The sequence below is a fragment of the Hemitrygon akajei genome, chromosome 21 (assembly GCF_048418815.1).
Source record: "Hemitrygon akajei chromosome 21, sHemAka1.3, whole genome shotgun sequence".
In the NCBI taxonomy this organism is placed as follows: Eukaryota; Metazoa; Chordata; class Chondrichthyes; order Myliobatiformes; family Dasyatidae; genus Hemitrygon; species Hemitrygon akajei.
In genome coordinates, this window is record NC_133144.1 from 29248031 (window position 1) to 29266261 (window position 18231).

The 18231-nt window shown below is 39.9% G+C and overlaps 1 protein-coding gene across 7 annotated transcripts in view; it reads right to left on the minus strand.

The window, feature by feature from the left end:
- The window catches only part of celf6 (CUGBP Elav-like family member 6), a 928129-nt gene that overhangs the window by 108825 nt on the left and 801073 nt on the right, over nucleotides 1–18231 (minus strand). For 5 of the 7 annotated variants that reach the window (XM_073025067.1, XM_073025066.1, XM_073025068.1 and 2 more), the window contains exon 12: nucleotides 537–685. The exons of the other annotated variants lie outside the window; for them this stretch is intronic. In XM_073025067.1, coding sequence (XP_072881168.1) covers nucleotides 558–685 — 128 coding nt within the window. In that variant the 3' untranslated portion in view covers nucleotides 537–557. The remainder of the gene's footprint in view (nucleotides 1–536; nucleotides 686–18231) is intronic. 7 annotated transcript variants of the gene reach the window in all.

Here is an 18231-nt window from a genome sequence, read left to right on the forward strand (position 1 = left end):
ATGGGCCAGGACTACAAGTGACCTGGGGCACAGAAATTACTACTTAGTTATTACTGGAACGAGGGAAGAACAGGAGCTATGATGCATTAAACACCCTCCAGACAGCAAAACCCTTTTTAACCAGTTACTGCCTAAAGAGGGAAACACCATAAGACAAAGAGAAATGCTGGAGGGACTATACCAAAGAAACCTCAAGTGATCTTCTAAAGAGAACATCATCAGCCATAAAGCTCTCTCAAACAGCATCATCCCCATTCTCTGCTCCTGATTAATTAAAATGTAATGAAATATTGATAAGAATTCACTGTGCCCTTCACATAGAAAAGAGTACAGTTTTGTTCATTTTGGCTTAATCCCAAACTACTGTTCTAAAAATGAGGCAATTTTAATTATCTCTCTTATTTTCTTTTAAGTGCTTAGTCTGACATTCACATTACTGGAAGGCTGGAGTGAGTAACTCTTTTTTGCCTGCAGCCCTGCATTACTACATGTTAACAGCAACCTGTTCCATGCTCTCTCAATGGTGGGATGTCTACCTGGTTAGGAGCGTGTGAAGGTCAATATGGTCGGTTAGCGTCTTTTGGTCGTTTCAGTTGTACTTTTAGCCTCTTCATTCCAATCTGAAAGCCGTTCATAGCCTGAATAGCAGCCTGAGCACTGGTAGGATTGTCAAAACTCACAAAGCCTGGAAACAGCAAAAGATACATTTCAGAATGATGAAAGCTACTGGCTGTCCCTGAAGCATGGTCACAGGCTTGGGCACAAATGTCAATCACATCCTCACTTCCATCATCCATAATTAAGGATCCTCACCACCTGGGACATATCTTCTTCTCATTACTATCATTGGGAAGGAGGTACAGGAGCTGGGAGGTCCACACTCAACATTTTAGGAACTTAACACTAACTCATTTCAGCAACTTGTGTACACATCAGAGGGATCATGAAGTCTATATCCACAGATCCCTCAAAGTTGCTGTGCAAGTTGATAGGGTGGTTAAGAAGGCATATGGTCTATTGGCCTTCTTTAGTCAGGGTATAGAGTTCAAGAGCCACGAGGCAATGCAGTAGCTCTATGAAATCCTGGTTAGACCACACTTGGTTTATCAAACTATCAGTTCTGGTTGCCTCATTATAGGAAGAACGTGGAAGCTTTACAGTAGAGCAGAGGAGATTTACTAGGATGCTGCCTGGATTAGAGAGCATGACTTATGAGGATAGGTTGAGCATTTCTCTTTGAAGTGAAGGAGGATGGGAGGTGACTTGATAGAGTCAAGATGATAAGAGGCATAGATCAAGTGATGGCCAGAGACTATTTTCCCAGATCAGAAATGGCTTATGTGAGGGGACATAATTTTAAGGTAATTATAGGGTAATATGGGGGTGGGAGGTATAAGAGGTAAGTTATTTACGTTGAGAGTTCAGGGTGTGTGGAAGGCCCTCTCAAGGTAGAGACAGCTACATTAGGGGCATTTATGAAATTCTTAGATAGGCACATTGATGCTAGAAAAATGGAGAGAAGGAGTTAGATCAATCAAAGAATTGGTTAATGGGGATATTGCTAGGACTCTGAATAAAGGTTGAATTGGCTGGGTTCTTTACTTTGAAACAGAGGAAGATGAGGAGAGATTCCACTATAAAATCATGAAAGTCCCTCACAGAGTAAATAGGAAAAACATTTCTTCATTGGCAGAAAAGTCATAAACCAGAGCTAATGTTAATTGATGAATGAGTTAGTGTGGTTAACCAAATGCTATCTGTAAGGAGTTTATACATTCTCCCCATGACTGCATGGGTTTCCTACCACGTTCCTGTAAGGAGTTTGCATAGTCTCTCCATGACCACATGGATTTCCTCCCACTTTCCAAAGATGTACAGTTTAGTAGGTTAATTGGTCACATGGGTGTAACTGGGTGGCATGGGTTTGTTGCACTGGAAGGGCCTGTTACCGTGTTATATTTCTGAACAAAATCACTTGAAAAGTTGAGAACAGCAGGGTTATGGACCTGGGCACTGGAATGATGGATTACGCAGGGCAGCTCTTTATGGGCTGAATGGTCCCCTTTGGAGCGGTTTGTTTTTATTGTGTTTTTAAGTCTACCAGGCTGTAGTCACAAAATATTGGTAATGTTCACTGAGGGATAAATGTTGGACGCAACACTAGGATCAAACCCCACACTTCTGATCACATACTGTATATCTGCTTCAAATCTTTTTTGAGAGAGCAGATAGGTTTATCTGAAAGATAGGCCTATAGCAGTGGAGTACTCCTGCAGTAGTCCATTCGAACAATAGCTTAGGTTTTATGCTTAACTCTTCAGAGCACCTTCTACAACTCAACACAAGACTGTTGTCGCTGAAACACAGTGATCAAATATTCTACACTTGCCATACAGATCAAGCATCAACTCCATCAGGCATGCTATCGGCACCACAAACTACAGGCAAGGTCTCATCAATGAAAGGCAAAAGGGGATATTTTAAACTAACACCATCAGATACTTCTTTGAGTTACAATTCAACATGCAACTGTCAAATCCACCTCCAGTCTGATGTCATAGGCAAGAAAATGCAATTTCTAGACCTTTTCAAATCAACTATGGCAGAATTGCTAAGAATGAGGACTTGGAGATGATGTAATCCAGATGGAAATTTTTATTAGGGTGCATGGTGCACGTAGTACGGAGGTGGTGCATAGGAGCATGCAGCATGGAGAAGTACTTAATTACATGAGGCACAATTCCGAGGTGTTTGTAAGGAACAAGCCCATAGAAATGTTAATGATGACGCAGCATTATTCTGTGTCGCTGAGTCACATAGTATTGGTGCTACAAGCAGGTCTTGTTGAAATACGGCAGGACACATCAGTGGTAAAAGTACAAAGATTTACATGAGGATACTGCCTTCAATATTGGGGATTCTTTTTTTAGCTCCAACCATGTATTTACTTGGGCAATCAGCAATGCAAGGATCCTGCATGGGCATTGAGCTTGGGAATTACATGGGGATGTTTTGGTAGCCAACCAGCATCAAAATACCCATGGAAAGTAGTGTGGTACACTTGCCATAAGATAGCACTTGAGAAAGCCACTGAGAAAAGTAACTGGCAGTGAGGATGGCTATTCCTGCATTGTTTACAGGCAAGGGGAGCAAGATCATCAAACAAAACTGTGCTCAGTTCTGGCCGCCTCACTACAGGAAGGATGTGGAAACCACAGAAAGGGTGCAGAGGAGATTTACAAGGATGTTGCCTGGATTGAGGAGCATGCCTTATGAGAATAGCTTGAGTGGACTTGGCCTTTTCTCCCTGGAGAGACAGAGGATGAGAGGTGATCTGACAGAGGGGTATAAGATGATGAGAGGTATTGGTTGTGTGACTAGTCAGAGGTTTTTTCCCAGGGCTGAAATGGCTAACACGAGAGGGCACAGTTTTAAGGTGCTTGGAAGCAGGTACAGAAGAGATGTCGGGGTAAGTTTCTTACACAGAGAGTGGTGAGTGCGTGGAATGGACTGACGGCAATGGTGGTGGAGGCGGATACCATAGAGACTTTTAAGAGACTCCTGGATAGGTACATGGAGCTTAGAAAAATAGAGGGCTATGGGTAACCCTAGGTAATTTCTAAAGTAAGTACATGTTTGGCACAGCATTGTGGGCCAAAGGGCCCATATTGTGCTGTAGGTTTTCTATGTTTCTAATAGCACATGTAGAACACACAATTGAAATTCATAATGAGGAGCTGGAAATGGAAATGTCCAACAGTGTCCATTGTACTCTGAAGGAGGCTGGCTAAAGACAGAAAGGCAGCTTGTTGACTGAGGAAGCAAAAGTGAATATGCACATCAATACCATGGCGAGCCAGTCTGCCATAAGTCAGGATATGCATTTTACGTATCTCACTGGAATGGAGCAAAACAGTGTTGGCCGTTTATGACAGAATGACCCTCCATATTCTGAGAGGAAATAAGCCTCTGGGTCATTTGGGAGAGATGGATAAATCCACTTGTTGTCATGGTTACAGGCTATGCCATGCTCTAGTGATCACGGGTGTAGACTGGATTGTGTCACTCACATTGGGGGACTGTGCATTTGTAAGGATCACTGCCTGGGACAGTGGGAAAATTGAGGAGGTGGGATTGACAGACAGATGAGTGATTGGGTGAAAGGTGTTAAGAGGCCTCATCATTGCCAGACTAGGGTAAAGGCTACAGTTTGAATGAGAAAGAGAATGCTGGTTCAAAGGCTTAAATACTACCCTAGGATCAATAAGAGAAAGAATAATCTGAGATGAGAGAGCAGTGAAAACAAATAACATGTTCCTTAGGGCAAGTATGGTGGATATGGTGCAGTTAACAATGCAGACTGGTTTGAATCTGGGATGGGAGAAGAGAGAGAGAGGGGGAGGGTGGGAGGGAGAGAGGGGGAAAGAGAGAGAGAGAGAATGTGAGAAAAAGAGAGTGTGAAAAAGAGAAAGAGAGAATGAGAGAGAGAGACAGAGAGAGTGAAAAAAGAGAGAGAATGAGAGAGAGAGAGAGAGAGAGAGAGAGAGAAAGAGAGGGTGCGAGAGAGAGAGTGAGAAAAAGAGAGTGAGAGAAAAAGGGAGTGAGAGAAAAAGGGAGTGAGAGAGAGAGTGAGAGAGAGACAAAGAGAGTGAGAGAGAGAGAAAGAGAGTGAGAGAGAGAGAAAGAGAGAATAAGAGGGAAACAGAGATAGACTAAGAGAGAGAGAGGGAGAGGGAAAGAAAGAATGAGAGAGAAACAGAGACAGAGAGAGAGAAATTTCAATCTGAAAGCAGTTCCAAAGCTCTGAAGATCTTACAGAGGATTAAACGCAAGGATTAGATTTATTAAAGCTAGCCAAATACAACAGATACAGTCACATCACAATTGAAAAGCTTGGCAACAATCCACAATGGAAATGTCAAGCAGCTATTGAGATCCTTGGGGACAGAAGAGAGCAAGGTCATCAAAGGAGGAGTCAAACCAATGATTTGTCAGATATGTGCCTGCTTTGTACACTGGAAGGACTTCAGAAAGTTCTCATGGGACCTGCCTGAGTTTATTTCAGCACTTTTGGCATCTGCAATATAATCCTTTTGCCCATTGCACAGAATTATACTCACGTTCTTTGTGAGAGTGGGAGACAGTACTGGGAGAGAGGAATTCTTGGGAGTCATGGATTAACAGTGGTGACTACAAGTAAGGCAGGGGAAAAGTATGCTTCATCATTGCTCATGAATAAAGCAGCTATTCTGATGCAATGGCAGTGTAAAAGGAAGACAGTGGGTAATGAGAACCTATCTGTGTTGAGAAACTGGTTACCCCATTCAGGGTGAGGTTTTGCTAGAGGGAAAGATATTCTGACTTCAGGTATGTGAAAGACAGATAAGTGTCACTTAAGGTGGCACTTTGACAGTGAACTAGCATTTTCAGAATGGCAGAACCTTGAAGGAAAGTTGCTCAGAGGTAGAGACTGTAATCTGAACAGCAGGATAGAGCCAAAGTCAATGAAGTTTTAGGGCAACTGTTCTGTCACTACAAGAGTTCACAAACAAGGTGTGAAAGCAATAAACACAACATGGGGATTGCAACAAGGGGACATTGATAAGGATGGGCCAATTCAAAACAGGCAGAGAAGCCGAGACTGGGATTGATTTCAATAAATACAAGACTTGTTGCTTACGGAATTGCTGAATCAAACACAAACAGAGTTGGAAGCAATGAGAGAGAGTGGCTTTCCACTTTGGACACAGTTCCAAAGCTTTGAAGATCCCATTAAACAGGCATAGACATATTAATGCCTGACCAACATAGTGGAGACTGGGTGCCACAAGACAGTAAGGTCAGAATTGAAAGCCTTGACAACAATCCAGAAAGGCAAGGTCAGGGAAAATGACTTTGTGAATTCAAATGTGACAATAGGAAACAGGATAAGTCCAGTCCTTACAATGAGTTAGAGTGTGAGACAAGATGGTACGAGTACTGGTACACAAAAACAGGGAGCTTTAAGAAGCAACTAGTGCTGAGCTTATTCATAGAATGAGGTAAGTACCAAATGCATTGTATATTTTAACTACTGTGATAATAATGATTATTGGACTTGGCATTGTTTTATGTAGAACATGATGCGTGTACAGGAGTAACCAAGAGGTGGCAGTCCAAAATACCCATTCCCAATGTATTCCAAGTCACGAAGAAATTATGTTGAGATAATAACCATAGGGCAAGGAGTGAAACCAGATGTACATGAGGTCTACTTGGGAAGTGATCTACTTCAGAAATTTCATTTACAATTTGGAGTGGGGTTCAGTGAATGAAAATACGAGGAGCTTTTATGAATTTACAATTTATTGAATTATTAACAATATAAAAAAGTTAATTGCTAAGTAACTGCAAATAATTTAATTAGTTGAATGGATGTGTTTCCTTTTTAAAGGGGTAGGCTTGTAGTGTATCAATGTGCAATGGATGTCTTTCACAATGACCGTGAGTCTGTACTATATCCCTTAATATTTCAGACAAGGTATCACAAATGCTGGGATCTGTAGCAAGAAGAAAATGAGCTGCTAGAGGTGAGGAGGAGAGGTGGGGAAAGAGCTGACATCAATTGATAGATCCACTTGAGGAGAAGTTGATTGGCAGAGGAAGTCAGGTTGAAGAGTATAGCATGATGATAGTGATAGAATCTGAGAAGAGATAGGTGGAGACAGCATGGGGCTGTAAATTTGGAATCCAATAAAAAATGAAGAGAAAGAGCCTGTTGACTGTCCATTTCCCTCCATAGATGCTGCTGGCTTACTGAGTTCTTCCAGCTGCTTGTATTTTGCTCTTAATACATTGCTGTACACTACAAGTTCACTGCCATCTATAAAGAATGCTCTGTTCATGGCTTTTTCTCTTATTATTTATTTATGTAAGTAGCAATAGAAAGGAAACTGCAACAACTATGTATTGTGTTCCAAACAGATGCAATTGAATTTAAATTATGAGACTGCCACTGTGAGATTTAAACTCCCATCTTTGGGTTTAATAGTCTAGATCATGAGATACTCATCCAGTAAACTATCCAAACTAACCGCTCAACAAAAAGTGCAATAGATACCTTTCCAATGATAACACGAGCTAAACCTGTCCTTGCTCTCATCTGTCAGCCTTCACTTCTGAAATCTAATTTTATTCATCAAAGGCATTATAGAACATAGAACACAGAACGGTACTGCACAGAAACAGGCCCTTCGGCCCACAATGTCCAACCAAACCAATTAAATTAGTAATCAAATAGCGAACTAAACTAATCCTCTCTGCCTACACAATGTCATATCAGATTTCACAAGCTGAGCAAAATGTGAATATATTAAAATATCTTGAGTTTACTGCATGCAATGGAGTTGGATATTTTTTACCCCACAATCTCAACTTACATGACTTATTGAATGATTTCTTATTTCCACATTACTGATTTCCTACCTTTCTTCCATTGAAAATTAGTTAAGAAGAACTTAATCACAAGCAGCCAACTGAATCAAGGACCTCTCTCACTCAGGTCATTCTCTCCCCACCCCACCCCACCCGACCCGCACTTCTATTGGGTAGGAGATACAAAAGCTCAAGAATACGTACCACCAATAAGGGCAGCTTCTATCCTGCTGCTATAAGACTCATGAATGGGTCCTCTTCTATGATAAAGATGAAATCATGATCTTTCAATCTACTTTGTCATGGCCTTTGCACCTTACTTGTCTACCTGAACTACACTTTCCCTGCAACTATTACACAATCTGCTGCATTATATTATTGTTTTCCTTTTGTACTACCTCAATGTGCTTATATATGGCATGATCTGTCTGGATGGGAGGCAAGCCAAAGCTTTTCACTATATCTCAGTACACGTGACAATAATCAATCAATTACCAATGACCAAGAAATGCAGGTGTAAGACAATAATCAATGGCTCAAGATTAGAATGATGTTGAGTTTATGGGCAACCTGGACCTTCAATTCAACAAAGACTTGATGATAAAGAAACATTATCAGGGGTGGTGTGCCTACTGTAAGGAGACCCAGAACAACTGAGTACACGTTTGTTGGGAATTTGATACATTGTTGGACCAGATTCTGTTACTTGTCTTCAATAAGCAATGTTCTGATGGTAGCACTGCCTCTTTTTTATTCTGTGCAAGGAGCCACACAAAGATCTTAGATGCACTACCAACATGCCAAGCTACAAGACACACAAATGGGAGCTTGGCTGTTTTTGTATTGTTCATGGGCAAGTTCCTGTGATTCTTTTACAACAATACTGTTGAAACAACATTACAACAGAGGCCCAAGAAGATGTCCATTAATGCCTAGAGAAGGAAGGGCAGCATACATTTTCTTGAGGATATCAAAGAAAAATAAGGAGATAAAATGATCATATACAAAATGATGGAAGAACTTAGCAGGTCAAGTAGTACCTATGTGAAGGAATAAGCAACCAATGTTCCGTGCCTGCTTCAGAAAAATGTCGCTTTTTATTCCTTTTCATAGATGCTGCCTGACTTGTTGAGTTCCTGTAATATTTTGTATGTGTTACTCTGGATTTCCAACATCTGCAGGATCTCCTACGTTTATGAACCAATGGGCATTCGATCATCACGCTGCTATTCATAGTTTGAGATCTTGACGGAAAAAGACACCTCTTTGCTATTAGCTAGTCCATCCATAGATTGTGGGAGATTCCCTTCTAAGCCAGGCACTCAAAGAGACATTGGGCAGGCTCTCCATGGAGTATGACCCATTGCTAAACTGGGTTTCATATACATGTGTTTTAATCTCAAACCTGCACAAATCCTTCAATGTTAGCTAACGATGGAACTCGGCAAGGGCAGGTTTCCAGCACCAGCACAGGACTGGTGGATCTAATCATGTGCGCTACTGCGGAGTGCTTATGAATCTGTCAGGGGAAGCTCCAAAGGCCAAGGCCATATGTCCAACAGTTCAGAACGTTAGCCATAACCCTACATTTCTTATGGTGAATAACAGCTTTATTAAAAATAAAACTTACATTCATACAAAGTGTCTGAAATTTATCTAGAGCCAGCTAAGTGCCTAAGTGCAATCATTGGAGATGGAGTCATGGAGTTATGAAGCACAGGGTCAGGCTCGTCAGCCCATCTGGTGCCTACAGACCAAGAAGCCCATCCAAGATAGTCCCATTTGCCTGTGTTTGGCTCATATCCTTGCATTCCTATCCATGCATCTATCCAACTGTTTATTAAAAAAATATTATTGCCTCTGTCTCCACATTTTCTCTGGATGCTCATTCCATTGGTGTAGCACCCTCAGTGTTTAAAAACTTGCACTTTAAGTCCCTATTAAATCTCTCTGCTCTCAGCTTAGACCCATGCCTTCTAGTTTTTGATTCCCTAAAAGACTGAGAGCATTCACACCATCTATGCCCCTTTAGATGATATATTCCTCTAAAAGATACCCCTCAGCCTCCAACAATGAACTTGTGCACAATTGGATCCCACACAGAACAATGTGCAAATCATCCACTGGTAATTGAACGTTACAAGATGGTCAGAATGGGAAAGAGTTATTTAGAGAGATATGTGTTGACGCATATTATAGAGATAAAGGGAGAAAAAGAACAACGTGGTTAAAATTTGGAAATGAGAAAGAGAGAAAGAGTAGTGAGGGAGTTTCAGCTAGTGGAAAAGTTATCAAGACAAAGAGAGAAAAGTAAATTGAGATGAGTGGTAGCAACTGGGAAGAGTTGATGAAGGTGTGGGGAAAATAAAATGTAGAATTAGTGTAAATGGATGTATGATGGTCAACACTAACTCAATGGGGCAGATGGCCTGTTTCCCTGCTATATGGCTTGATGTCTCTAAAATGCAGAATGAGCTCAAAGAAAATTAATGGCAGGAGACTCCATCAATTGGTTATCCCCATGATTTCACTGGTCTTACCCTATGAAAAATACTCACTTTTCCCTGTCCATATCCACCCCACCCCATCTGCAGATTAATATTTGTTTTCTTTTTGCTTCCTATTTCTGATGAAGCGATTTTGATTGGAAACATGATCTCCAAGTTTGAGGAGATTTACTGTGTCACTGAAGACTCTAGCAAATTTCTACAGGTTCATGGACAGCATTCTGCCTGGTTACTGTATGGAAGCTCCAATGCATAGGATAAAAAGAGGCTGCATTACTGAGGGCATTTTCAAGAGGTGGGATCTCCAGAAGGAATCATCCAACATTAAGGATCCTCATCCCCCAAGACATATCCTCTTCCCGTTACTGTTATCGGGGAGGAGATACTGGAGCCCGAAGACCCACACTCAATATTTCAGGATCAGCTTCTTGCCCTCCGCCATCAGATTTCTGATGGTCCATCAACACATGAGCGCTACCTCACTCTTCCTCTTTTGGACTTTTTATTTTATTTCCAGTTGCAAATCATAGTAATTTTTATGTCTTGCACTCTACTATTGCCACAAAACAAACAATTTCAGGACAAACATTAGTGCTAATAATTCCGATTTTCTGCTTCTCTTTCCACAGATTCTGACTGACCTGATGGGGGTGCTGCTAAAGTAGTTGCAAACACCATTGCAAGGACAAAATACCATTGCAGGGTATTCAAGGACAAAATGGAATGCACTGCTGTTCTCTGACAACTGACAGACAAACTAAGTTTATGCAGCCAGGGAATTAATTCAGGACAGTATGCATATTTCAGTCATGAAATGGCAAGTGACATTTTCCATGACCTGACCCCGTAAATAAAGTATTGCCATCATTTTGTGGTCAAATCTACTGAAAATTCAGAGCTGAATGAGACAGGGAGATCTAACAGGGTGACTGACAGCTCATTTTAACTAGTCGGCGCCTCTCCATACTTAGCTGCATGAATTATCAGTCCCCTTGGCTGGCATTTATAGATTAAATCACACAGGACCAGCTTTGGGCAGGCAGACATGGTAATCTTACCCTTTGAGCTGCATCTCAATATCAGCTCTCAAAGTACAAGTCGTATTTTTTTTTTCTCTTTCCAGATATTCAACAAAATTGTTTGGGGTAAGCTTAAAGGCATATCTGCACTTTTGCTTCCAGATGGCTGCAACTGGTGGTTCTGAGTTCTAATTCTGCTGCTAGAATGTTTTGTTAGATGCTCATCAAGGGCATTTTGCAGTCAATTTCAAAGGCATTGACCTCCAAGCTGATCTCCATAAAATGGTCCTATTCAAATAGGCAGACATTACTATTTTACTTTCAGTGGTTACTTCAACATTCTGTGCACTTCCACAATATTCTGGGTTTTACATGGTCGGTCAGGAAAGAATGTACTGTTCTTGAAATGAGTGTAGGATGGGTTTACCGGAATGGTTACATTATGAGGAGTAACTGAGTAAGTAATGTTTTTTCTGAAATTTAAAAGATATGGGATAGACTTTGTAATGGTTTTAAAGAGAACATACCTTGCTGCTGGTTTAGGACTAGGGAGACTAATGCACAACAAATTGTGGCCAGGATTTTAAGCAGTGAAATCAAAAAACACTTACACTAAAAATAAGCTGGTAGAAATTTGGAAATATGCATCAGTTCAAATGGTGCTTGGATGCAACATCATCAGTCTGAAACTTGTTTCTCTCCCCACAGATGCTGTCTGATCTGCTGAGTGTTTCCTGTGTTAACGTAGAACATTACCACACAGTAGAGCCCCTTGGTCGACAATGATGTGCTGACTTCTTTCAAGTTCAAAGTAAATTTATTATTAAAGTACATGCTGTATATGATTCATTTTTGTTCAGGAATTTACAATATAGAAATACAATAGAATTTATGAAGGACTATACACTAACAAAGAAGACAAACTGTGCAAATGCTAAGTAAATAAATAATGCTGAGAACGTGAGTTGTAGAGTCCTTGAAAATGAATCCATAGGTTGTGTTCAGTGTAGTGTTGTGGAGAGTGAAGTTGGGAGCCTGATTGTTGAAGGCTAATAACTGTTCCTGATCTTGATAGTATAGGACCTAAGGTTCCTGTACGTCCTTCTCAATGGAAAACATAGCCTGAATGCTGGAGGTCCTTGATGATGAATGCTACTTTCTTGTGGCAGTGCTCCTTATAAATGTGCTCAGTTATGGGGAGGGCTTTTCCTGTGATTGACTGGCAGTATCTATCACCTTTTGTAGCCTTTTCCGTTCTTAAGCACTGGTGTTTCCATACCATTCTATGATGCAACCAGTCAGGATACTTCCCACTGTGCATCTTTAGATGTTTTTCAAAGTTTCAGATGACATGTTGAATCTGCTCAAAGTTCTAAGAAAGTAAACACAGCCATGCTTTCTTTTTAATGGCACTACAAACCTACTCTAAGATCAATCTAACCTTTCCCACCCACACAGCCCTCTGTATTTTTCTCTGTTTTAATTTCAGACTTCCAGTGTCACTGCCTTGGTAAAGCACTTGGAATGCTGTTCCACAAATATGACTGATGCTTGGTCAATAGAGAGTTTTAAATCTGAGATTGATAGGCAGGCATTAATCAAAGTTAACACGCAATATGGGTCAAAGGCGGATTTCAGAAGTCAAATAACAGATCAGTTGTTGAATGGCATTACAGTGCCAGTAAGTGGGTGAGGTGGTTACTAAGCAACAAGGACCTATTCCTGTATTCTGATGATTCATATCTTTATTAAAATTGCCTTCAATGTAGAAGTTATATTCTGATGTACTTCCTGGCCTAACCCAGGTTAATAATCTGAAGGAATGAGATCATTACCTACAATTAATCTTAAGCAAACTGCTTGCAAAATGACACCATTGCCCTAATCCTACTGTACAGGAATGCTGGATTGAAGCTTCTGACATTCATTTGATCTCAGTCACAGTAAGATGTCCATGTGTGACTGCATTACAGAACTAAAGCAATATGCTCTCCTGCTGACACACAACAAAACTATTGAACATCTTCCAAATGCTGAAATCCTGAAAGTATCATTGGGAGTGCTCCGCCTTGAGATGATGCTTTCTCAGAGAAGTTTGGATGCTCCTCATGAGATTCCCCTTGATCATTGGAATCAGGGTGGGAGAAGCCTCAAAGTGTATATCAATGATTCTGGTAAAGATACTGGAGCTGTAGATGCACTGACCTTTGCCACCATATTTTGCATACGTACTCCTCATATGCCAACAAATTCACTTAAAAAATCTTTGAACTGCACAGTCAATCATTCAGATTCGCTGTACATTCAGTGCAAAACAAAAGCTTTTTTAAGAATTGCCACACCAGACACTGAGCATACAGTCTGAAGGAGAGAATGCACCCATTGAGAAAGCACACATAAGTGCCCTTTAAAAGGAAATACACCAATACAACAACTCTGAAAAATCTGTCCTAATATTTATTATTCTTTAATAAAACCTAGTTTCAAAACATCTCACAATGAGCCACACACTGTTATTTCCGTACTGAGGCTGTTATTTTGCAACACCTTCTTTGCAAAAGGCATAACTCTGCTCAGACCAAACACACCCTCATGTTACTCAACTTGTTCTGCTGTCAATTGCTGAATACAAGTCCTCAAGCTACGCAATTGGGATCAACGCTGAATTTCTGGACAAGAATCAAAGACTTTAATAATTACTTGCCCCAAGGTTATCATTCACCAAAAACACCATTGTCATCAGTTCAAAGTTAATGTTCAATAGCTTCAACCTTATTACATGCTGGAAGAAACATTTCAGTGGTTATTTCTGACTGGTCAGATTACTAGTCATTAATATTTCTTTCAAATTTTCACTACTTTATCATTTATTGCTAGAGTCACCTTATGTACAGACTCCTGTGCCAAGTGTCATGGATTAAATCACACAGGACCAGTAATAATCAATAAACATATAATCAATCTATGTACATCACATATCGTATGCATTTATATCTTTGTGTTTTTCATTAATGTGTTATTTATCTTGATATGATTTTTTTCTGTTACATTGCATCCAGAGTAACAACTATTTCATTTTCCTTTACACTTGTGTACTGGAAATGACATTAAACAATCTTGAATCTCAAAGTTGTTTTACCCAGTTAGGATTTGGATTAATAACCAGTGAGTTGGTATGGTCGTAGAGAATATTGAACAATACATCCCAGAAGCAGGCTCATCAACTCACAATGACAAATGAAACTAAATCCCTCTGCCTACACGTACTAAATATCCCTTTATTCCTTGCATATTAATTTGTCTATTAAAAAGCATCTTAAATGCCACTGTCATATTTGTTTCCACTACGACCCATGATATTGCATTCCAGGCACTCACCAATCCTTGTGAAAAACAAGAATCACAAGAGATTCTGTAGAATTCTGGAAATCTTGAGCAATACACAACAAAATGCTGGAGGAACTCAGCAAGTCAGGCAGCAGTTGATTGTCAGGAATAAACATTCAACATTTTAGGAGACTGATGAAAGGTCTCGGCCCAAAATTTCAACTGTTTATTCCCCTTCATGGATATTGCCTGAAATGATGAGCTCCTCCAGTATTTTGTGTTGATTGCCTTATGTAAAAAAAAAACTTGGCCCACATATCTCCTTTAAACTTTCCCTCTTACACCTTAAATACAAGTCCTCTGATATTTGACCTTTCTAGTTGGATGCTGGAGAACAGACCCTAACACACACTTTAGTCACTGACAATACCAAACAACTTCCACACCATCAGCCTTGAATTAACTCTCTTGCTTCTAGCATTCACTAAGATGAAGACAGACCAATCTGCTTTTATAAGGTCTCTTGAGATATATCAAAGTGCTTTCCATAGAATGAAGTGACTTGTGTGCACACAGTAGGATTCCACAAAAAAAACATTCAAACACACAGACAGCACATCTGTTTCTGGCACTGTTGTTTTCATGATGGCACCTCCCAGTAAAACCAGCATGCAGAAAGTATTCCACAACTATTCAATTAAACATTTTCCCTCAGACAACACAATGCACCCTGCTGTACCACATTGGACTAACAAGTACAGCTCTCAAGCTCAAGATTCTAGAGTGGGAACTTTAATCATAGGGTGGTATAAAAAGTTAGCATTCAAGCTGATGATTTTTGCTTTGAGTTAAAGACAATGAAAAATAACCTGAGATAGCTTATAAAGAGTAACTAGTTCAATATCATTTCTGGGATAGGTTTGAATTCGACCATTTTGAGTCCAAAGATATGCAACAAAGTCAACTCTACTTATTTTCCTCTAGAGACACCTAGTGAACTCAAGCCAAGTCTATTCATTATGAACTCAAGATACAAGGTCAGTCCAAGCAAGCAGAAGACTGTTAGCATTGTGGGACTGATGGCCCCTTAATTTCTGACAGCCCATTTCTATGTTTAATTGTGTTCTGCAAATGTTTCTCAACATCAGAGAGGTAAAGTCAACTGCAACAGATATTTTACTATTGCTGGTTTTTAATATCATTGCACAAGAAAAATTCTATTTAGAAAGTATCAAGCAGAAAATAATTCAAACTGCTTCACAAAGAATGACTGACAAGCACAGCATAGTCGCAGAAAAAGTAGCAGACCCTTTTGATGGGATTATTGTCACAGGAAGAGCTCCTTTCAGGATAAACTCTCTGCACACGTTGTCTTAGTATCTTTAAAACTCAAAATGTCAGGTGCCTTACTAACAGCAAGCTTTCTGAATCTTTACTTATTGAGGTTTAAGGTGAATTCCCAAGTTAAGTTCAAGTGAAACTTTCCAAGACGATAGATAAAGAATGGTACTAATCTCATCCATTGATGCTGGTTTCAAATCTAAGGTATCTGAGATAAAAAGAAAATATACTGCTTTATCTAAAACATAAGATTATTTTTTGTATTTTTCAAAAATTGTATAATACAAATATTTAAGAATTTGCCAATTGGGATTTCTTTTTACAGATTATGGTGTGTGCCTGTACCTGTACTGTGTATTGAATTATCCCAAATCTGCTGTTCTGTTGTCAGCACCCAATGCATTTACTCTGAATAACCAGATACTGCTTCTGTTCTGCCCCTTCACCAAATGCTTACTGCTGATTGGTGAGAAGGTATGATTGACATATCATTGCATTAGGTAATGGTGCCCAGGGACTACTGTATCTGTTGAGGCATCTACCAATTACATCAAGAGATTGGATTGCTAAACTGCAATACACTGTGAACATTTGTTGTACCACTGATCATACACTCAGTGGCCACTTTATTAGATATACCTGCTATCTAATCAGCCAATCATGTGGCAGCAACTCAATGCATAAAAGCATGCAGACACTGTCAAGAGGTTCAGTTGTTGTTCAGGCCAAACATCAGAATGGGGAAGAAATGTGATCTAAATGACTTTGACTATGGAATGATTGTTGGTGCTAGACAGGGTGGTCTGAGTATCTCAGAAATTGCTGATCATCCTGGATTTTCACACACAAGAATCTCTAAAGTTTATAGAGAATGGTGCAAAAATATAATGGTAAACAATAGTTCTGTGGGTGAAAATGCCTTGTTAATGGGAGAGGTCAGAGGAGAATGGCCAGACTGGTTCAAGCTGATGGGAAGGCAATAGTAACTCAAATAATCAACCATTACGACAGTGGTGTGCAGAAGGGCATCTCTGAAAACACAACACATTGGACCTTGAAGTGGATGGGCTACAACACAAGACCACACTGGGTTCCATCCTGTATCTAAAAAGTGGTGACCGAGTGTATATTGTAAAGAGGTTTAAATTATAGTGCAGATAAGGTTAAATCATATATGCACTAACACTGTGCCTCATTGCAATATCTACAGCAAAATTATAAAACTCAAAGTGCAGGGGCCAAAGCTTTCCAGAAATTTCACCCCTTTGTAATGAAGTGCAATTGCCTCTTCTGTGGTGATTAATTACCACCACTTAATACTGAGAAGCCCTGTGTATGCATTTAATGATAAACTAACAATTATTACGAATAAACTCTTCTCGAGTTTCCAGCTGGGTACAGGTATCGATTTTAACCAACGTTTCGATAACAAACTCATTGAAATGTCAGTTAAAATCAATACCTATACCCGGCTGGAAGCCTGAGAAGAGTTTATTCATCATATACACCAGGAAAACATGAGATCCTTTTTCTAACACATATTGTTGCTGTTAGGCTTCAAGAGGACGACGTGACTGTGTTCAGAATCCTAATATCATTGTAAACAATATGAGCTTAGAAACACATAATCGGTGAAGATGGGGTCTGTTTTCTTTTTCACACTTTCAATACTCTTTTCTCTCACTTTTCATGTTAGAGCACACATGTTTTGTTACTCTTTGGTAATATTACATAAATAACAGGAGGGCTGTTATCCTGACCAGTTGCATTATGTTAAGGCATGGCAATTGGAATACACTTGAGGAGTTACAGAGAGTAGTGGCCTCAGCTCAATGCATCACTTGCAAAGCCTTCCCCACCATCAGAGCGACATTAACATAAGTCAAGAGGGCAACATCTAGTATTAAAGACCCCACCATCCAGGGCATGCCATCTTTTTATAGCTACCATGGGGCAAGTGGTACAGAAGACTGAAGTCTCATACCACCAGGTTTGAGAGCAGATCCTTCTCTTGAACCATTCGGTTCTTGAAACAACCTGCACAACCCTAATCAGTAACTTAGTACAGCAACACTATGACTTACTTTGACCCTGACCACTTTGCACTACAGCGCAATTTTTGTTCTAAATGTGTTCTTTCTTGTGTCAATTTTTATAATTTGTGTTTTTCTTATGAATGTTGTCTCTTGGGCTACAGTATGTAAGCTGAAGCTGCAGTAAGTAAGTTTTTCATTGCACCCGCATACATGTGCTTGACCATATGACAATAAATTCAACTTGACTAAAGCTGTTACAGGTGTTAATGGTGCTGGTTGAGAGAGGATGGGGTTGGCTCATTAACCACAGTTTTAAAATTTATTTTACTCATTCTTCTCATTCATCTCCTTTGATCTGCATTCCCATTATGAAATTCAGTGCTGTTATAAACATGAATATTTGAGTGACTATACTTCATTTATTTTCCCTTCAGCTGCAGCCTCAGTTTCAGAAAATGTCCTTAATATACTGCAGTGGTCATGATGGTAAAAGACACTGGATTGTCACAGAATAGGTAGCCATTCAGCCCATCAAGTCTGTGCCTGCTTTTTGCTGAGAAATCCAGTCAGTTCCATTTCCCCATTCTG